Here is a 23,103-nt window from a genome sequence, read left to right on the forward strand (position 1 = left end):
GGTGGCCTTAGCAAAGTTGCCCAGGGCAGCAGTGCAACCTCTGGCTGAAGTGTAGCATTCATCTATACCGGCCATCATCAGTAGCTTCTTGGGCACAGGAGCAGAGACAATGCCAGTGCCTCTGGGGGCAGGGATGAGACGCACCAGCACAGAGCCACAGCGGCCTGTCACCTTGCATGGAACAGTGTGGGACTTGCCAATCTTGTTCCCCCAGTAACCTCTTCTCACAGGGACAATAGAAAGCTTGGCCAAGATGATAGCCCCTCGGATGGCAGTGGCAACCTCCTTGGAGCACTTAACACCAAGACCAACATGACCATTGTAGTCCCCAATAGCAACAAATGCCTTGAACCTGGTTCGCTGGGCAGCCCGAATCTGCTTCTGCACTGGCATGATTTTCAGAACCTCATCCTTTAGGGATGCACCCAGGAAAAAAAGCCAATGATCTCAGACTCCTTAATAGGCAGGGAGAACAGGTAGATCTCCTCCAAGGACTTGATCTTCATGTCCTTAACCAGGCAGCCCAGCTTGATCCACTCCTTGTCTTCAGCTTTACCTCCACGAGCCCAGCGGCCTCGACCTCGGCCATGGCCTGGACCACAACCAAGGCCGCCCTGGCCTCCTAATTCTGACTCCCCTTCCCCACCCCCCCCACCCCCGGTCCTCCGGGCCCTCCCACTGCACAGGTGTCATCCCCATTTGGTGTTTTCCCGAAGAGCCTAAGTATTTATCCTTATGCCCACAAATTAGTTCTCACCCCTTATCAAAGAAATGTCTCCTTGCAATAGGAAAAAAAAAACATGACAGAAAACCACATCTGATCAAAACACAAGGAACAAGTGATATCCAGTCCCAATTATAATATATATATTATAATTATATATATAATACACACACACAAATATATAAATAATTGAGGCCATAAATCTGAAAACAGAGTGTATGAAAATGATTAGAGGGATGAAAGAGAAAAAATGTAATTATAATTCTACTAAGTTTAAATTTTTTTAAAATCTGGTTTATTAATGCAGAATTCTATCAGATGTCTGAAAATATTTTAATAATCGTTCTGAAAAATCTCAAACTGTTGAGCCTGCTAATTCTTGCTAGTATCTGATATACTTTGAATGTGCTATGAAAGTCTATCTGACTGAGATAGCTGCAAAAAAGCATTTTCCTCAGGAGTCCCATTTGCTTAGATCTCCTTATGGCCTGAAGCCAGCTTTGGGTGAGTTGAGTAGGCTCAGGCAGCAGGAGCCCACAGGTATGCTTGGCATGCCAAAGCTATTCTGCACTCTTGCTGCTGCTTCTTATCTTCACAACTCTACAGTTACTGCATCTTTGCACTGGGAGCTCCAGGGGATAATCTTTCTAGCGGCTTATTCCATGACCTGCAGGAAAAGGTCCTTCTGTTATTTAACTAGAAGAGTAAAGAGCAAGAGCTTCCCACACAGTCCTTCGAAAAATTGACAGTGTTAATTTCTACTTTAGTTTGTTTGCTGAGACTTGGGTCCTATGGCATAATCAGTTTTGAAGAAAGTTCTATTGCAGCTGAAGAAGATGAGTATTCCTTATCTATTGAAAGGAATGTATCTGTTAAGTCTAGTTGATCAGACCCAGCGGTTCTCAACCCATAGGCTGAAACCTTTAGGTTGCCTGACCCTGTCACAGGGAGTTGAGTATCAGATAGCCTGAAAATTAGATGTTCATGACTTATAAGAGTAAACAAAATTAGTTATGAAGTAGCAGCAAAATAGTTTTATGTTTGGGAGTCACAACATAGCTCTATAATTCCTCTTACTTTAGAAGACTCAGGGTAGTATTTAAGTATCCTAGTATCAGTGTGTCCATATGAGGCCTTATGACTTTTTTTAATGAAACGACCATTGTTAACTTCTACTTTAGTTACAGTGACGATAGGAAACAAAATTATCTTTTTGTTCCCAACATTATGTGCGTATTTACATTGTTGTACCTTCTAGATGAATTTTTATTAATATGTAGTATCCTTTTTAAAATTATTTTTAGTTTTGGTTTGAACTCTAAGGTAAGGATAGCTACACTAGGTCCTTTGCTGCCAAGTTGGAAGACCAGAGTTCAATTCCTGGTAATTTTAGTACTTCCACAGTGAAAGGACAAAACTACAAGTTGTCCTCTGACTACCACATATGCTATGGTATGGACACACTTATACACAAATAGATGTAATTTTAAAATCCTACATAATCCTGTATACAAAATATTGAGAGACCTATTGAATAGTGATTTACCAATCTCTTTATTCTGCGTGACAATGATCTCATAGTCTCCTAGTAAGTTGTTCATCAACAAAGAAATTTCAAAAAACTAAAATTATCATAGGAATGCACAAATTGCTTTGGTGCTTAAGGCAGGATTCTGATGTATATAACACAAGGTGGCCTTAAATTTGGGATGCTAGTACCTTAGCTTCTGGAGGATTGTGACCTCTGTCATATACTATCATACCCAAGAAGGAAATTTAAATTCTCAAGAGGATCAAAATATTCAGAACTCACAATGGGCAAAAATAAGGATGATCAGGCCTTTGAGGAGATAAACATGAGAATAATTCATCCTTTGTTAATACTTATTTGAAATGAGGTATTTTTTTAATCAATTAGTCTTTTTTGTTGGATTTTTTTAATAGATATTTTATTTACATTTCAAATGTTATCCTCTCTCCTGGTTTCCCCTCAGAAAACCCCCTATCCCATCACCACCACCCACTGCTCACCAACCCACCAACTAGTGCTTCCCTGTCTTGGGATTCCCCTACACTGCGGCATCAAACCTTCTCAGGACCAAGGGCCTCTCCTCCCATTCATGTCCAACAAGGCCATCCTCTGCTACATATGCAGCTGGAGCCATGGGTCCCTCCATGTGTACTCTTTGGTTGGTGGTTTAGTCCCTGGGAGCTCTGGGGGTACTAGTTGGTTCATATTGTTCCTCCTATGGGGCTACAAGCTCCTTCAGTCCTTTCTTTTTTAAAGATTTATTTATTATATGTAAGTACACTGTAGCTTTCTTCAGACACTCCAGAAGAGGGAGTCAGATCTCCTTACGGATGGTTGAGCCACCATGTGGTTGCTGGGATTTGAACTCCTGACCTTTGGAAGAGCAGTCGGGTGAAGCATAAGCTTGGGGTCCTGAACCCAGATCCCCAGGACTCAGGAGTAGCTGTAACGCCAGCATGGGGGCAGGGTAGAGATTAGAGGAACCCGGGAGCTTGACTAGCCAGCTAGTCTTGTGGGTATTATAAAGTCAGGACTCAAGTGACAACATGGCTGAAAAACATCAACAAAAAGGGTGTATAGGGCTAGCAATGTACCTTAATGGTAGAATGCACGCCTGGCACACATTAGAATCATTCCAAGCACGTCATGTGTCATGTATGTGTGTTTGAGGGGAGAAGTCCTTCATCTTTGAGAATGAAGTCTCTGCTTTTCTTAGCCAGTCCTAATTAGGAAAGGTCTTGTGATATAACACTTGCTTTCAAAAAAGCAAATACACAAAAATTATAGAAAATAAAACCATCAAGCTACTGAAATATGAGATAACACAAGAGAAGATAACAAATGGCAATATAATAAGATCGTCTGGGGGAATTTCAGTTACACAAAACTTCAAGGATATGGCCTATGATCAGAATATGCTTCACTTTATGAATACTATACATCCCAAAACTGCATAATAAAATGACAACACTGAAGATCAGGTTGTAAATATTTATAGTTTCTCTTACTCACACACAATATTGTATGAGACATTACTAGTTTTCATATGCATCCATAGGATTAATACTCATATGGAGTATAACATGGAAAAGTGCAGAACTAAAGAAATAACTCTAACAACAAAAGAAGCACACATTTCTTAAAATTTAAAAATATTGCACATAATAAGGTTGCACAGAAATTACTGGCTGCTTTTACAAAAAGAATGAGGTATTAGTCAATCTCTAGATAAAGATAAGTGCAAAAGAGTAACTACATACACACACACACACACCAAAAACAAATCGAAGACCTAGAAAGTCAACAAATAGAAAAATATTCAAAGGATGTTTACAAAGCTATGATTTTGATCAAACAAAATCATTCACCCAGTACTAAAACACAATTTCTTGGCAATATGTCATAAGTTTTAAACCTTTTTCACCTTAACGACGAGCAATACAATCTTCCCCATTACACCAATCCTACGGTAGAAAAGGCATCTCTGTGTGATAAACATCAAGCCTTCACTTTCTAAAGCTTCCGGGGCAAATAGCCAAAAGCCACAGTCTTCTTCACTAAATGACTCAATCACAGCTTCCGACATTTCCCAACCCAAGTCAGGGCCCCAGGGCACGCAGTTTGGAATTTGCAGAGGTTTCACTGCAATTATTATTCAAGTTCACACAATGTAAATCTATGGGAACTTTTAAAACGTAATTGTTAAGTATGTGTTGGGCTGAGTTTTGTTTGGGATTTTTTTGGGGTGTGGGGGTGGGGTGAAAATTAATGACCAAAAGGACAGGTAATGTAAAAAAAAATCTTGCAAATGATCTTTCAAAAGAACTTCTCCTAATCAGGAAAATTACAGTTGTCTACTAACTGAATGTATTTTAATTTGTTTTAAAAAACAAAAAGTTCAATATATGGAATACCTATAACAAACAGCTTAACATAAGTGAAATCATGCATTTACCAAAATAGTTCACAGAAAACTTTTTTCATCAGACATAGTAAGGAAGAATAAACTAGGTGGGCTTAGTGGAAACAGGAAAAGATTCAACTATTGTCCTGAACAATCAGTGTATGTAGTAACCATATTTCCTCTTCGTTGAGTGACAGTCCTGCAGTGCTTGCTAGATCCATGAAATCTATTTTCAGTCTGTACTGTGTGTCGATTGGTGGTATCAAAGCCACTAAAAGAAAACATTTTCTCCATGTCTTCAAACATATCATCAAACAATCCGCCTCCAAAAGAAAACTCCTGGAAGTGATGCCTTTGTCTACTGGAACCATCCTGGCGTGTGTGGAAGTGGTTTTCAAAATGCTTCTTAGACCGAGTGTTTTGGTTCTGACCAAAAAAATTAAAGTCTTTAAATAAGTCATCAAAATTGAAGTTAAATGACTGTTCAAAAGGACTTCCATTCCCTCTTTGTCCTTTGACATTAGTAAAAGCACTGTGTCCAATTGTGTCATACTCTTTCCGACTATTGGCATCCGAGAGCGTTTCATATGCTGAAACAGATAAAAACCTTTTAGGAATTGAAGATAAAATATCCCAAATTGTGTATATGCAAACTTCAAATATATGACAAACTACTACACATAATGATAAAGTTAAAATATAAGTTGGAAAACAAGTTTTAACTGTTAAAGAAATAAATTATCAAATGTATTCAGCTAATAGAAAAATCAGATTTTTTACTTTCTTACTAGTTGAAGTAAATGTTTAATTCCCCCCTGCATAAGCCCACTCACCATTAACTACTTAATGCCCATGATGTATGGTTTCTTTTAGCCCTAGTATTATGACAAAATGTTCTTTACAGATTTTTAAATACACATTGGTTTGAAATGTAGATGAAATGAATTAATTTACTAAGTAAATTGATATTTACTAAGTTGATCATTTTGGTGTTCAAATACTCCTTTTTAGACAGTGGTTCAGTGGTTTCACAAATAAAAAAAAAAGATAAATGATACCCTGCCAACATCTTTAAAACTGTAAAATAAAATGACCTACCTACCACAATTAATTTACTTATTCAGGAACCAGGTATTTATTCTAACAAACTACAAAATCCTACATACACCTCTCCCATCTCCATAACATCTTTAAGACTTATAAAATTATCAGTTACCATTAGCTTATTAAATACCCATGGGACCTCAGCAACATTTACTTACCTTCTGCAATCTCTCGGAATTTTGCTTCAGCATCAGGGCTTTTATTTTTGTCAGGGTGGTACTTCATGGCTAATTTGTGAAAGGCCTTTTTGATTTGTCGCTCTGAGGCAGACTTTGGCACACCTAAGATATCATAGTAGCTTTTGGAGGCCAGGATTAATTCTGTTATCATTAAAATGCAGATTGCAAAGACGAAAACTGACTGTGGAGTAGCCATTTCTAATAACCTAAGAAAGAAAAACAGTGTCTTTTTAAGTCCAAGGAACAAATTTTAAGACTTAAAAAAAAATCTAACTCAATAAAGCTCTGGTGTTGAGACAGCAGCATCAAGCTGTTATGCACATAGTATCACATTAGTCACGCTCTTGTACTCTCTGTACTTCTGATATTAGAGTCTATTAGCAAGGCTTTTGCTTATCTCCTGAAAAGATAAAACTGATACTTTCTTAGGACAGCTTAGGATGTCTACTACTTACCTTGATGGCGAATTTCTGTTTGCCTGGGATACAAAAGGTATTATTACTTGTTTATATTGTTTTTTAAGACTGCATCTTCCTGAAGTGGCTCCTGATCTTCCTTCCCCAGCTTCCTCAGAGCTGTCCTCATTACCATTCAATTCAATTAAATTACATTTAATTTCAGAATATAAACCAATTACTGAAAAAAAAATTGTCTTTTCTGTGCTTGGCTAGAACCTCAGGAAGAAAGGCAAAGGTGGGGAAGGAAAGATTTTTCTCAAATCTGTAAAATCTATTTGATCTTAAAGTGGCTAAAATAGTCTGTTTGCATAAATTTAACTTCCCAAATACTTCAGAAATATCGGTAAATAACATCTGCTTGAGGCTACAATTAGTAAAATGTAATACTTCTATGAAAGCTGGGCTACCAGAGGAAGAAAAGTTTATACATTGGATAAGTTGGGTTATTACTGGGCTTCCCAGATTTCTCAGCAAGTAAAATGTTTCTCTTTAAAACAAAGTTTTACCTAAGAACTATTGGTAACACATAATGACTCGAGATGAAGTGTATTTCTTTGCTTTTTTGAATGCTGTACCACAGAAGTCCTTAATGACCTATGATGACATAACAAGGCTGATGAAAAAGGCACTATGGTTTGTGGAAACTGCCAGCCACCTCTCCTGTGGCCTATCCTAAGCATAATTAGCAGGTAGATTTCTTTTTTTCCTGAGACTTAGTCATAGTCACGCGTACCAAGTACAAACTCTCTCAAGAACTCAAGCAGAAAGCCTGGCGTAGTGCCCCACGCCTTTAATCGCAGCACTCAGAAGGCAGGGGCAGGCGGATCACTTTGAGTTCAAAACCAGCCTGGTCTCCATAGTGAGCTCCAGGGCAGCCAGATCTATCCTGACTAAAAATAAATAAATAAATAAGTAATTTTTTTTAAGTTAATGTAAACGGAGCATGTCCGATGATGGTCGCCAGAGGCTGCGGTTGTTCGCTAGTCAAAGGGCTGGTCTACAACTGACAGCAAGGCGGCTCGGTGACAAACCAGATCCCGCCGCTTCAAGCTGACCCAGGAGATGTTTTCAGTGGCCGAGCTTTACCTTCCCCATCAAACCGACTCTGCCCAAATAATGGGATCGCCCTCCCCGACCCCGCTGGAGGGCCGGCCGGTCCGGCGTCCCGGCCCACTCCACTCAGAGCGCCAGCTCCATGCTCCGGCCCTGCCGGCGAGCTCCGCGACCTGCCGGCCTGGCCTCGGGGAAGCCAACCCCCCTAACCCCACCGCAAGCACGAGCTGTGACGCAGCCATCTCGGGGTACAGTCGCGTCGCTTGGCTTCCCAAAGCGGCTGATAGGTGGTAGGACACCAAGGCCAAGGCGGAACACAAAGCGGGACCCGACTCGGCGCCACCCTCCCCGGTCCTTACCTGTGCGCCCCGACGCAGCTTCTCCACACCGCGGCGGCCCGGCTCCGGCTCCGGCTCCCGCTCCGGTTCCCTGACCCCGGCCGCACAGGCTCCGACCTCGCCTCCGAACGCGGAGTAACCTCCTCCCAGCTCCGCCCGTTCCCTACTGGCGGGAGCCCGTGGCTGGCGCGGCCACTTATAGAGCCGACCTACACGAAACGCTTTCCCATTGGCTCCCGCCGGCCCACCTGACTTTGGCGCCCTACGCGCACGTGGAAAACTGTTGTTGCCGTTTGGTCCTTGCGTCACTTCCGTCGCCACCCTCCGAGGGGCGGTGCCAAGGTGTGAGGAAGCGGAAGTGAGTCGACGATTTCCTCATCCTTCCCTAGGGCGCATCGCGCGCAGGCGCTTTGGAGGGTGCGCCCGGCCCTGCGTCTCCGCCCTAGAGGACAGGGCTCTCCGGCGCCCCTCGTGGGCTTTTTCAGCCTGCCGAAAGCTTCGCTGTTGAGCGGCCATCGCTCGCGCAGTCGTAATAAAGACCAGAACCTGAGCTTTTATTCATAAGTGGCCAGGTGACCAGAAAACTCAGGTCTCACCCTTAGGCGATGTGTCAGTGAGAGGCCATTAGAGCCCAAGCCTGCCTCTGTCATGTTAGTCTCTTAATCCTCAGTTCCCCAAAAGGCGTGAGCCCACTGTATTGGGCGCAGCTTTGTAGGCGAGACCACGCTGTGTTGCTTTATCACAGCAAAGTTTGCACGGGGCTCGGGCTTTTCCAGCTCTTTCCCTCCCTCAGCTTGACCTCATTTCAACAGTGGGTATGTTTAAAGTACATCTGAGCTGCTAAGTGGGAAGGTGAGGTTCCTGTGAGGTTGGTCACTCAGAATGCAACCCTGTTTCTTGTTTTTAATATTAATTTATTTTGAGTGCTCTACCTTCGTGTACACCTCTTTGCCAGAAAGAGGGTGTGAGCCACCAAATGGTTGCTGGGAATTGAACTCAGGACCTCTAGGAAGAACAGACAACCCTCTTAAACCACTAAGCCAACTCTCAAAGCTCGAAAACCCTGTTTCTCCTGCGAAAACAGGCAAAAAAAAAAAAAAATGTAAGCAACCTTGAAAACTGCCAGACTAGAATTATAACTTGTCCCATTATGTCTTCAGTTATGGAAGAAAGCATAATAGATACTATCTCAACAACAGCATGACGTATTTCAGAAACAATAGGTAAGTACTTAGTTTTATTCAGAAGCCAAGGCAAGTTTGTCAGATTCCTAAGCCAGGTTTGCTGAGTTCCACCCCTGGTTCCCTTGCATTGTAACTGAAAGACCCTTTGTTTAATCCTTCGGCACCTCTGAGTTTTCTTCTGTACAGGTAAACAGATAAAGGAGGACTTAACAGGGAGTATGTACTTATGTGAAAATCAATGTATTTAAAACATCCCATTTCCTTTCCTCTTGTAATAAAAAATAATTCTAGTGCTAACCTGACTTTTCTGTTACTTCAAACTTTATTTGTTTCCCTGTGGTCAATTGGTAAGATTCTAGTAGATTTGCATGCATTGAGTGTTCAGCTCATACTGTAGCCAGGGTATGGTGGTGCACATTTATAATCTCAACGCTCTGGATGCTGAAGCAAGACAATTGGGAGCTCAAGGCCACACTGGGCATCATAAGAGAGCCATGTCAGCAAAAAGAAAAAGAATATTTAATAGTGTGTCTATCTTACAAGTTCAGAGAAACTACAGAAGATGGTTGTGATGGTTTGTATATGCTTGGCCCAGGTAGTGGCACTATTAGGAGATATGGCCTTGTTGGAGTAGGTGTGTGACTGTGGGCTGCCTGGAAGTTTTCCTTTAGCAGGCTTTAGATGAAGAGGTAGAGCTTTCAGTTCCTCTTGCACCATGCCTGCCTAATTGCCATGCTCCCACCTTGACAATAATGGACTGAATCTCTGAACCTGTAAGCCAGCCTCAATTAAATGTTGTCCTTTAACACACTTGCGTTCGTCATGGTGTCTGTTCAAAGCAGTAAAAACCTAAGACAGAAGTTGGTACCAGGGACTGGGATATTGCTGTTGTAGGCCTGAGCCTGCTTTTGTTTGGAAAAATGTGGATTTGGGGACTTTGGATCTGAAAAGCAGGGGAATGCTTTAAATGGGGCTTAATGGGCTATCCTAGTGAAAACATGGAAGACTTTGTCACTGAAAGTGATTTTAATTGTGCAGACTTGGCCTAAGAGATTTCAGAGGAGAAGAATTTCAGTATGTGGCATAAAGATTGGTTTTGTGGTATTTTGGTAAAGAATGTGGCTCCTTTTTTGTCCTGTCTAAAGAGTCTACATAAAGCTAAGGTAAAGAGATTTATCTTAATTACATTGACAAAGGAAGTCTCAGAAATGGCCAGCATAGACTTTGTTCTCTGGTTAATTCTCCTGAAGAGCATTTTGAACAAGTGTAGCAAGCTTAGAAAGGAAAAAATATAAAACATATGGTTCGAGCATTAAAGGGTCACCAGGAAGTAAAATGGAGCTGAATCCCATGTTCAAGGATATTGCATTGAATTAAGGGAGTGAGACTCTGGGGCAAGATCCTATCCAGCTAAATTTAGATCCAGGCATGGTGGTACACACCTTTCATCCCAGAAGACAGGTGTGTTGATGGTGATACACACCCTTAATCCTAAGAGATAAAGCCAAGCAGATCTCTGAGTTCAAGGCCAGGCTGGGACAGAGCAAGTTCTAGATGAAGAAAAGCTTAAATCAGGTTTGGTGGTAAATACCTGTAATCACAGGAGGAGACAGGCATGCAGATCTCTGAGTTCAAGGTCAGTTTACAGAGCAAGATCCAGGACATCCAAGCTTAGGCAGTGAAGGAGTTGGAAAAGAGGAGGCTAGTGATAATGTAATAGAACAAGGGGGCCATGTTCCAGCTCCTACAAGCAACAGAACTTGTCATCTTTGGCCATATGGCTCTGGCTTTAGAATCAAGAATAGAAGGTACTACTGGGACAATTGATGCTGGTTAGCTGGAGTTAAGAAATTATTAGTGATTAAGAAGAGACCAGCATCACTGAGGTGAAATTTTCTGAGAAGTTTTTTCTGAGAACACAAAGAAACTGTGTTCCAGCTGGGCAGTGGTGGCACACACCTTTAATCCCAGCACTTAGGAGGCAGAGATAGGTGGATTTCTGAGTTCCAGGACAGCCTGGTCTACAGAGTGAGTTCCAGGACAGCCAGGGCTACACAGAGAAATGTGCCTCAAAAAAAAAAAAACAAAAAACAAAAATAGAAAAGAAAAAGAAAAAGAAAAGAAACTGTTCCAGAGATAGCCAAGATTGTACCTCGTACTGCAGCTGTACTGGGTAATGTGTAAGAGTCCCCCAGGTGATACTGGTTTTGAAGGTATGAAAGCATCATGAAGAGCAGCTGAGGCTTGGCTCTGTAAGAAGCCATGGAAGGCCATTGGTGAAGGTGCAGCCTCAGTTGCAGTTGATGGTCCAGGAATGAAGAGGTCATGCAAAGGATTTGAGGCTTGGCACCATGAAGAGAGCCTATGAGAGGTTATTGTTGAAGCCTAGTTGCAGCAGAAGATGCCAGTACCATAGGATGACCACCAAGAACAGCAGTGGTTGTGGAATGGATCAACCTGAGTTTAGAATGCTACAGAGGGCAAAGCTGAAGAAGTGATGTCAGCCCTTTGGAGAAGCCCAGAAAAAATCATGTGTGGATCACAGACATTGAAACAAGAAGCTGTAACACTGAAGTTGCCTTGGAGACACCAAAATGTTCAAGCTGCCAGAGCTGTGATCTGCTGAGAAAAGCTGCTAACAGAGTGAAACCAGCCTAGGTGAAAGAAGTTTGTTGCAGTCAACAAAGATGAAAAAAGAGCTGGAGTTCTGAAGACTGCTTTGACATCAGACATGGAGATGCAGTGTTTGGACTTTTTCAGGCTGGTTTCCTATCTTGCTTTGGGGATTACAGTTAAGTGATTATGATGAATCTCACCAGATACCTTGAACTTTGGGCTTTTAACATTGTTGAGACTGCTATAAACTATGGGAATTTTGGACTAAATATATGGGAAGTTGGACTAAATATATTTTGCATTATGGTATGTTTAGGTAGGGCCCTCATAGACTCATATGTTTAAATAAGCCTATGGGGGCCAGGGAGTGGAATGTGATGCTTTGTATATGCTTGGTCCAGGAAGTGGCACTGTTGGAGTGGGTGTGTCACTGTGTGCACGGGCTTAAGACCCTCACCCAGCTGCCTGGAAGATAGCCTTCCACTAGCAGCCTTCAGACGAAGATGTAGAACTCTCAGCTCCTCCTGCACCATGCCTGCCTAGATGCTGCCATGCTCTTGCCTTGATGATAATGGACTGAACCTGTAAGCCAGCCCCCATTAAATGTTTATCAGACTTGCATTGGTCATGGTGTCTGTTCACAGCACTAAAACCCTAAGACAATAATGAAACAAAAATATTAAAAAAATAAATTAAGTCAGGAAACAATCTAGATTTCTTAAGAGCATGGTGTCTTAGGTTCCTGTGGCTACACCAAAACACCATAACCAATAAGTAAGCTGAGAGGTAAGGATTTATTCTGCTTATAGTTCCACATCACTGTCATGATTAAAGGACATCAGGACAAGAACTCAAGCAGGACAGGAACTTGGAGACAGGAGCTAATGGAGCATACTGCTTACTGAGTTGTTTTTCCTAGCTTGCTCAGCCCGCTTTCTTATAGATTCCAGGACCACGAGACCAGAGATGATACCACCCACAGTGGGCTGGGTCCCTCCCCCATTGATAACTAATTGAAAAAAATGACTTAGATGTGGATCTTATATAGGCATTCTCAACTCAGGTTCCTTCCTCTCTGATGGTTGACTCTAGCTTGTGTCAGGTTGACACACAAAACCAGCCAGTCCAACTGACCCCTTCTCAACTTGACATACAAAGACATAATCCTTGTTTTTCTTATTCATCCCCAAAATCTCCCATTAAAATCCAAAGTCTTTTAAAATACAAAATTTCTTAACTGTGGGCTCCAGTAAAATACTTTCTTGAAGATAGAAAAATCAGGGCACAGTCACAATCAAACTGCAACTATAAAATGTCTAGGATTCACTCATGATCTTCTGGACTCCTCCAAAGGGTTTGGATAACTTCTCCAGCTCTGCCATCTATAGCACACAGCTTGTCTTCTAGGCTCCAGCTGATACTACTGTTCTGTTGCTATTATTCTCGGTGGTTACCCATGATATTGGCATCTCCAACAAAACACTGGAGTCTTCTGTAGCACTTGGGTTACACTTTCACCAGTAACCAATTATAGGCTCTCTTCATAGTACCAAGCTTCAACTTCTTTTCATGGCCTCCTCAGTTCTGGGCCTTCAGCTTCCACTGAGGTTGCACCTTCACAAATGGCCTCCCCTGTGCCAAGCCTCAGTTCTTCTCCATGACCCTTTCATATCTTCAAGACTCTTACAGTTTAGCTGGCAGTATGAGATCCAACCTTGGCTGCCTCTGGAACACAGCTTCTTTGTACTCTCAGAAAACACTTCCAAGATGATTTCACCTCAGTAATGCTGGTCTCTTCTTAATTCTTTTCTAATTTCTTAGCTCCATCCAGCATCAGTTATCCCAGTAACTTAAAAGTTTGACTTTAGTAGTCCTAGTATCTTGTTAATCATATTTGATTCTTCAGACCCCAGCCAACCATAACCACAGAATCTTGAATCAAAGTAGCAAATAGCCCTGATAGAGGCATTAATATTCCCTCTGAAATTCCACAAACCAAACCTCCATCTTCTGTAGTGCTCTCAGTATAATCATCATCTGAGATACAGAACATCTCACTGAAGTCTCAGCACTCAATGGCCTTTTCTAGCCCAAAGTCTTTCCACATTCCTCCCCAAGATATAGACTGGTCTGTCACAGCAATACCCTGCTACACTGGTACCACCTTGTTTTAGTTAGGAATTCAATTGCTGCAACAAAACATCATAACAAATAAGCAAGTTGAGAAGAATGGGTTTATTCTGTTTGCACTTTAACATTCCTGTTCATCATTGGAGAAAGTCAGGACAGAAACCCAAGTAGGTAAGGAACGTGGAGGCAGGAGCTGATGCAGAGGCCATGGAGGATGTTTGTTGCTGACTTGTTCCTCCAGGCTTGCTCAGCATGCTTTCTTATAGAATGTAGAACCACCAGCCCAAAGATGGCACCCCCACACACAATGGACTTCCCACCTCCTATAGACCACTAATTGAAAAAAATGCCTTACATTTGGAACTCATGAAGGCATTTTGTCAACCGAGGCTCTTTCTCTAATGACTAACATATCAGGTTGACATACAGCCAGCCAGTACCCGAGATATAGTGCAATCCAGTTACCAATGAAGATACTCACAAAGGGTACTTTTAAAGATGTGTTATATATCTTTGCATGTAGGTACAGGGAATAATTTTCATGCTGCATATTCCACATGAATTTATAAAAGGTATTGTAAAAGGTATATTCTCATTTTCAATGTAGCAAAAGCCTTGAAATGCCTTAAATGTTATGCCTATAATAGTTAAAACCCAATTTATTTATATATGTAAAGTTAAATGATTTTTTTCAAAAACACATTATTTATTTTGGTGAGAACTCCCAGAAATGTGACTCATCTTGTGCACCTGGCTGTTTAAAGAAACCTCAGTTGCTAGTCAACTGGCCCTTTAAGAATTATAACCTGTTAGAACTGCTTGAAGATATGACTTTCAGTGTTGGATGCCTTTCAGATTTCTGGGAACAGAATAGGATATTTAAAAGGCCACTTGAGGCTTGGGGTACAGTGGGAATAGCCAAGTGATAAGAGAAGGCAGTTGGTGGAGAAGAAGATATTAGGAGACAGTTGAGCCAGGAGAGGCTCAGCTGAGCAGCTAGACTAGAAGAGTTTTTATAATGAAGAGCTGCTAGCATTAGGAAACTAGAAGAGGGGACTATTTAAGTACGCTTTTGGGGAACTGAGGGAGAAATGCTTGAAGGGGCTTGGCTGGAAACTGGAAGGAGGGCCAGCAGGGAGTTATAGAACTGGCTACTGTTCTAAAATAACTAGCCATTTTACATAGATCTTTCTACATAAAGTTGTCAGTGTTAAAAGTTACTTCCTGTACACTCAGGCTCTGTTAGAATCTTACAAACAGTAAAACTTGAGGGGAGAAAATTGCTAATTTTACTGAGTATAAACTAAATTAATTGAGATTGAAGGACGATTATAACAGTTATGTTTTGCGTAAGCTTTATATTGTAAATATATAAAGGAGCATGAACTAATATATTACATGGTCTATGTTTTAGGGAAGTCATCTAATGAAATATAAAATATTGTCAACTAGTGTTTAATGTACTTACATTTTAAGCTAGTAGGAAAATTTATCTGTCAAATTCTGCCACTGCCATTAATACATTTTTGCCTATAAAACACATTTTGATTATCAGAGCCAGCCCCAAACTCAGATTTTCAATACAGGAACAAAATGCTAACTCTCCTGCCTTCATCAACCAAGTGCTGAGATTTCAGGATGTGTCACCACACCTGAGGGAGGCTGAGCACGTAACACAATCAGTTCCTTTGCATCAGAATTTCTCTTTCAGAACTTGAATGTTACAGTTCTTAATCAGTTGGTATCAACATCTAGAAACATCCCACTAGATTGTAAATAGAGCTGAGGTAGGTTCCAGTAGTAAAGAGGGTGAAGTATTTATTTTTCATATAAAGAATTTGTTTCAGTTATTTCTCATTTAAATGCTAACACAAGCTGGGCAAGATGGTGCATACCTGTAATCCCAGCACTCACACTTAATCAGGGGGATCATGAAATTGAGGCCAGCCTGGCCTACACATTGACCTTGTCTGAAAAGAATTAAAATAAGCTAAAATGTTAATTTAAGAGCCTAGTTCTCAATACTGCTTAAAATTGAAGACAGCCAACCATTTGAATTGTCCTGTATAAAATAGATTTGAATGAAAACTTGTAATTTATGTAGTTATTTACTACTTCCAACAAACTATATAATTGTTTCATATAACCTATACAAAATATAAATAAATGTTATCCTTTATAACAACAGATTTCAGTTGAAGAAACACTGAAGTGCTATTCTCAGATGAAACTATCAGCCACATATCATATCTTGGTTTTCTCACTGCACAGAGGACATGATGGTGATGGGTACAGAGATTCTATTACCCACATATCATATGGCTTTCTCACTGCACAGAAGACATGATGGTGGTGGTACAGAAAGTCTATTACCCACATATCATATCTTGGCTTTCTCACTGCACAGAGGACATGATGGTGATGGTACAGAGATTCCACTACTTGGTAGGATGGTTACCTTGCTTCTGCAGCACACATTAATACATTACTTAGATATGCAGGCTAGTCATTTGACAAAGCTTTTAAAAATCCATCAAAGTCCTCCCTCTCTTTCTTTCTTTCTTTCTTTCTTTCTTTCTTTCTTTCTTTCTTTCTAAAATTTTCACTTATGGGACTGAGCTACTGCTAGATCCTTGGACTTCCATTCACAGCTGCTGCTGACCATTGTTGGGGAGTTAGACTACAGACTATAAGTTATCAACAAATTCCCTTACTATATGTCAACTACCCATGAATTCTATGACTCTAGAGAACCCTGACTAATACACCATCCATCCTCCTGTCTCTGCCTGTCAAATGCTTTGAATAAAGAGACATGCCTGGCCTGGGCTTTGTTTTGTAACATCCTAACAGCACTTGTGTAATTTTTATATCATTGTGATTATATCTACAGCTCCCTCTCTCAATGGACTGTGTGGGTTTTGTTTTTGTTTTTGTTTTTTTTGTTGTTGTTGTTGTTGTTTTTTTTTTTTTTTTTTTTCGAGACAGGGTTTCTCTGTGTAGCCCTGGCTGTCCTGGAACTCACTCTGTAAACCAGGCTGGCCTCGAACTCAGAAATCCGCCTGCCTCTGCCTCCCCAGTGCTGGGATTAAAGGCGTGTGCCACCACGCCCAGCTGCATTACAACTCTTAAACTATGTATTCAGTGAATCACAAACAGAACAGATAACATCATAAGTCATCAAAATGTAACAATTCTAAAATGATATATTCAGTGGGGGCTATCTTCAAGACTAGTGGCATATTTCTAGGAGCAGGTTAATAAATCTTTGTCAGTGCTCTTAACCACTGAACTAACTTTCCAGTCCCATGGTCAATTATTATTTAACATCTAGTGCCTGATTTTTTATAATCTTCAATGTATAAATTTAAACTACTTTAATTCTTTCTAATTAAGGCTTTCTTTACCATATACCAAAATCCACCTCTGATGGCACACGTGTGGCCACATGAAATTTTATTGTTGGGAAAGTTTTTTATCTATCATAATGGTTCTGTAAATGATTTATAAAGTAAAGTGTTGATTTCCCTGGGGATAAGGTCATGTTAGTGGCCCCATCTCTAGGGATGGTTTCTTACCCATTATTCTCGCTTAAGATCTTAGCCTAGGCTACCAGGAACATGTAAATAAGAAAAGGAATAAGAGAAAACAGATAGATTTCCATGAGAACTACTGTAGTAGCTATTCCTGGTTGTCAACTTGACTATATTTGGAATGAACTACAATCCAGAATTGGAAGGCTCACTAGTGACCCTAATCTGGAGGCGTGGAGATAGAAGTTTCTGATCTGGATCTTGGTATGGAGATCTTGAGGCATAGTGGCTATGGATTCCAGAAGATTAAATCTCTGAGTTCAAGGTCATCTGGGATTAAAGATGTGGTGGAACACACCTTTAATCTGGGCTACACCTTTCATCTGGGATTAAAAGGTGTGGTGGAACACACCATTAATCTGGGCTACACCTTTTGCTGGAGACAATATAAGGACATTGGAAGAAGGGAGTCTTGCTCCCTTGCCTGCTTGCCATGTGGGACTGAGTAACTGCTAGATCCTTGGACTTCCATTTGTAGCTACTACTGAACCATTGTTGGGAATTGGACTGCAGACTGTAAGTCATCAATAAATTCCTTTACTATATAGAGACTATCCATAAGTTCTGTGACTCTAGAGAACCCTGACTAATACAACTACTACTCAATAATTTTTCTCCGGCAAAGAGTTCCACAACCAGTTCCAGGAGGCCTCCCCCTTTTGAGGTCAGTCACCTCAGTCTGTGGAACTTGTCACACAGATCCTATTGGAGGTGGCGTGGCACTTTGGGAGCACTTTTAGATAGTCAGATGCCATGTAAGATACCCCCCCACACACACCTCTAGAACATCTTGCTGGAAAAGTCCATTCCTCATAGACTTTAAAGACAACTAATGCTGAAGTGCTAGCTGCTCTAAATGACACTGGTGCAGCAGAGAAACTTGCCTGAGCACTTCTCACATCGCTCTACAAAAATGTGGGCAAAGTATTTAAGCTTATCATTTTTGAATGGGTAACTAGACAACTAAAGCTATTCTCTATATCTATTATCTTCCTCACTGCTACTCACAATCATTTCTCCTATAAAAGCATTATGCTTCTTTTATTTGTCTAATAATTTACTTTATTTGTCTAAGTTCGTTCCTGGTCAAACTCAGTTATATTTTCTTTCTTTTGTTCTTTTCCCTCTTTTTATTGTTTTCTGTAACATCAGATTACTTAACTGGAGGAAATCACAGAAACGTACAGACTTAATTCTAAAAAAAAATGACTACAGTTAACCTCAAATGGCAGTGTTAACTTTTTCTCTAGTAAGTGTTTAACTGCTCTCTAATTCTTTTTCAAACTATTCTCTCTCCTGTCTTGTACTGGCTGGTTTTGTGTGTCAACTTGACATAGGCTGTTGTTATCACAGAGAAAGAAGGCTCCCTTGAGAAAATCCTCCATGAGATCCAGCTGTAAGGCATTTTCTCAATTAGTGATGAAGGATGGGAGGGCCCATAGTGGGTGGTGCCATCCCTGGCCTGGTCGTCTTGGGTTCTATAAGAAAGCAAACTGAGCAAGCAAGACAGGACAAGCAAGCTAGGGCAAACAAGCCAGGTCAAGCAAGCCAGTAAGTAACATCCCTCCACAGCCTCTGCATCAGCTCCTGCTTCCTGACCTGCTTGAGTTCCAGTCCTGACATCCTTTGGTGATGAACAGCAATGTGGAAAGTGTAAGCTGAATAAACCCTTTCCTCCCCAACTTGCTTTTTGGTCATGATGTTTTGTGCAGGAATAGAAACCCTAAGACATGCCTCAACCTTCTGCTTTCATTTGCTGTTGTCATTGCATGCTTCACAGAGAATATCATAAGCATGCTTAATCATGGACCAAACTGTGGGCCCCCAAAATGACCATGTCAAAGCACTAATCTCCAACCTGTCCATGTTTAGAGATGGAGGCTTTAAAGAAGTTAAAGGAGGACATTTAAAAGTACCAGATAGATATTTATCTTCTTCGTGTTGACACTGCAGCCATGAGTGTGCCTTTTCATTAACTAAATGGTCATGACAATTAGACATTTTTTAAATTTCTCATGCCATTAAAAAAGAAGTCAGGGAAAGAGAATTCAATAGATATTCTCCACAATATAGCCACCACAATCAGTGTGGTCACAGGACAGATCCAAGGAGCCGGAGAGTCCCATGGAGGCTTGGGGGGGGGGGGTACGAACATTGTTACTTGAATTCTCTTTGTAATGGCCTTAGACCAAAGCTCTCAAGCGTTGTATTTATACTCCTATAATTATCCACTGAGGTCTAATAGACCCAGAATTAAAAATTCATTACTGGGGTTTCAGCGCGGCCGCGTTGGCTAGCTCGGCTTCTGAGGAGACCCTCCCGCGGCTCTGCGCCCCGGGCGGCGCCACGGAGGTGGTGGAGGCCGCCGCTCAACTGCAGACGCTCAAGTTCAGCAGCTCCGGCCAGGGGTCGGCAGCTTCGCCGCCACCTGAGGAGCGTCGGGAGGCCCCGCCGTCGGGGGAGCAGCCACCACCATTAGCCCCGTGCTCGGATCCCGGCGGAAGACCACCGCTGCCGCCAGCCCCGAACTCGGATCCCGGCGGAAGACCGCCGCCGCCGCCAGCCCCGAACTCGGATCCCGNAAGACCACCGCTGCCGCCAGCCCCGAACTCGGATCCCGGCGGAAGACCGCCGCCGCCGCCAGCCCCGAACTCGGATCCCGGCGGAAGACCACCGCCGCCGCCAGCCCCGAACTCGGATCCTGGCGGAAGACCACCGCCGCCGCCAGCCCCGAACTCGGATCCTGGCGGAAGACCACCGCTGCCGCCAGCCCCGAACTCGGATCCCGGCGGAAGACCGCCGCCGCCGCCAGCCCCGAGCTTGGATGTCGGTGGAAGACCGCCGCCGCCAGCCCCGAACTCGGATGCGGGCGGAAGACCGCCGCTGCCGCCAGCCCCAAGCTTGGATGCGGGCGGAAGACCACCGCCACCGAGTGGTGCCTGCGTCCCTGGCCGGAACGCCGCGGGGCCGCCACCAGTGCTGCAGGCCTCGGACTCCTCGGACTCGTATTTGGACAGTGAAACAGATTCAGATAGCTCAAGCTCCTCCTCTTCGTCGTCCTCTTCATCTTCATCCTGTGTATCATTTCCTCCTGTGTTGTCAGATGGAGATGAGGATGTCCAAGTTGAGAAAGAAGATAAGAGTTTTCCTCTTAAAACAAAAGATGAATTGCTTCTTAATGAACTACCTTCTGTTGAAGAACTCACTATAATTCTGCCTGAAGACATTGCACTAAAGCCTCTTGGGAAAGTTTCAAGCATTATTGAACAATTAGTAATAATTGAGTCTGTGACTAACATACCTCCAGTTAATGAGGATACTGTCATTTTCAAAAGTGATCGACAAGCAGCAGGGAAGATATTTGAGATATTTGGACCTGTTGCCCATCCATTTTATGTGTTACGGTTTAATTCATCAGATCACATTGAGAGTAAAGGTATTAAAATAAATGACACTATGTATTTTGCTCCATCAATGAAAGACTTCACTCAATATATATTCACAGAAATGCTCAAACAGGACAGAGGATCGGACGCTTCTTGGCAGGATGATCAGGAACCCCCTCCATTAGTCTTGGACTTCAGTGACGATGAGAAAGAAAAAGAAGCCAAACAGAGAAAAAAATCTCAGATTCAAGGCCGCAAAAAAACTCAAATCTGAATTGAATGAGTCATGTGAAGATTTTGGTGAAGTGCATCAGAATTGGAATGCTTATAGCTCTTCAGAACATTCAAAAGGATATCACTACAGGGAATTCTCAAGAGGCTTTGCGAGGGGTAGATACTCTCGAAGAAGCCATGGCAGGCCTCCACCTCAGCAGTACTATAACTCAGATCATATGACATCTCAAGAGAGTTTGGGATTTGCACCTCAGAGACAAGATAATCCTGTCATGCCTCACTATCCTTTTCCCCCACCCATGTTTGATATGCATAACTTTCCACTCCCGCCCCCACCCCCGCCCCCACCAACTGTAAGCATGGGGTGGGCTGCACCTAGCATGGCCTCTCATCCTGTGCTTAACTTACCATACTCCCTGCCCCCACCACCCCTTCCTCCACCACCTCCCCCTCCCTCTCCTGGGGAAAATAAATCTTCTCATTTTGGACCTTATTTTTAGTTGCATGCTAAAAAAGAAAACTTAACATATATTATGAAACTAGATTATTTTTTAAAAATACATTGTAAAATACTAAATCAAATGACAGTTGTACATTCATATATATTTTTAATAACAGTTGTAAGCTCATATATATTTGTAACCTTTGTGAAATGAAAGTTCATCTAGGGAAAGTTCAGCTAGGGAAAGTTCATCTCATTCTTAGGAAACTCCAGTTCATGTAATAATTAAATACAATGTTGTCTCATGTCCTCTGCTACCCACAACAGGCAATCAGCGTGCATAGTGATGGTTATGACACAGGGTTCATCACAGCCTATTATACACTGAACACTGATGGAAAACTTGACACTTGGCTTATAAGTGCAAGAATTCTTTTTTTTTTTTAATTTACACATTCAAGACTTTATTGAAAATATTTCTGATAATAACCACTATTTTGTGTGGTTTAACTCATTTTACCAAGTAAAATAGAACAAATCTAATTATATATTACTTCATAACTTAATCATTAATCAGATATAGGCATTTAATATACATTAGAACTATGATTCAATTTTTTAATTTTATTGAACTACTAAAGGCAAAAGAATAAATAAGTTGTCTGCTCCCTTCCCAAAATAACAGGGTCTAAAATCACTTGGAGTCCTAAAAACAAGCAAACTCACATGTTTGAATTCTTCTGCTCATGAATTTGTTATTTTTTTGATACTTGCTTCTATTACCTTTTATATATACATGGTTATCCTAGTGCAAGAATTCATTAAACTTGATTTCCTTAAGCAAGTTAGGAGTGTGAAGGAGGAAGAAGACATTGACTGAAGCTCTTGCTAGTGGGTTAGTATTCACTGTGTATTGACAGACTTGTGTTGTCTATGTAGTTGTCAGTTATTTAGAAAGCTTTACTGTTCCATTGCTTGCATTAAGGCTGTGTTGGTGTATATGTGTATTCTGTGTCTATTCAGACTTGCCAGTATCTGACATGTGTAACGTGTAATAAAGGCATATTAAATGAAAAAAATTCATTACTACACTCATCAAAATGTGGTGTGGAGTAGTAATCCTAGTGTTTTCTTTGAATACCTGCCTCAACAACCCTGTGAAAATGTGGGTGGAACTCAGTTATTATTATTACTGGGGCATATGATCTTCACAAGACCAGGGCAAAAGGCAACATTTTATAAGTACCAATATCAAATGAAATCTATAATAGAAAGTTTAAACAATAGTAACTGGATATTAGAGTTAAAAATCAAACCTAAAATGTGTAGAGTATGAAATGGATTTGGTTACACACCAGATCCAGAGTCGTGGGAACAAAGNAGCATGTTCCTTTTTACGTTATCTGTCTTTATTAAAATGGCTAATAAATGGAAGTAGCCAAAAATAAAGTGGTTGTGGATTGAAATAAAATAAATAAAGCTGAGATAAAATAAGCTACAGATTCGCTCCTAACACTTGCATTCTAATATCAAAATATTTCCTAGGACTTATAAGTAGTCCTTATAAGTTTGTGAACATATAAATAGTAGAGTAATATGCCTCAAATTCTGAGTGGAAATAGGACAAATTATGCAAATAGCTAGATAAAAGGGAGGAAGACAGGACTGAAAAGAGGTGTGTGCGTGAGTAGACAGATAGATGGCAAATACAGGGTATTTGCTTTAGA

At 41.4% G+C, this 23,103-nt stretch overlaps 1 protein-coding gene and 2 pseudogenes across 1 annotated transcript; 1 reads left to right on the forward strand and 2 right to left on the reverse strand.

The window, feature by feature from the left end:
- LOC110306903 overlaps positions 1-693 on the reverse strand; it is a 998-nt pseudogene extending 305 nt beyond the window's left edge.
- Positions 694-3,660: 2,967 nt separating this feature from the next.
- Positions 3,661-7,974, reverse strand: Dnajb9 (DnaJ heat shock protein family (Hsp40) member B9). Its single transcript, XM_021179028.2, has 3 exons — positions 7,813-7,974; positions 5,922-6,148; positions 3,661-5,249 (listed from the first exon to the last, which is right to left on the reverse strand). Exons 2-3 carry the CDS (start codon positions 6,136-6,138, stop codon positions 4,798-4,800), a joined length of 669 nt encoding a protein of 222 aa, XP_021034687.1. The 5' UTR covers positions 6,139-6,148; positions 7,813-7,974; the 3' UTR covers positions 3,661-4,797.
- A 1,017-nt stretch (positions 7,975-8,991) lies between these two features.
- Positions 8,992-21,434, forward strand: LOC110307345 (annotated as a pseudogene).
- Positions 21,435-23,103: the final 1,669 nt, after the last annotated feature.

The sequence above is a fragment of the Mus caroli genome, chromosome 12 (assembly GCF_900094665.2).
Source record: "Mus caroli chromosome 12, CAROLI_EIJ_v1.1, whole genome shotgun sequence".
NCBI lineage: Eukaryota > Metazoa > Chordata > Mammalia > Rodentia > Muridae > Mus > Mus caroli.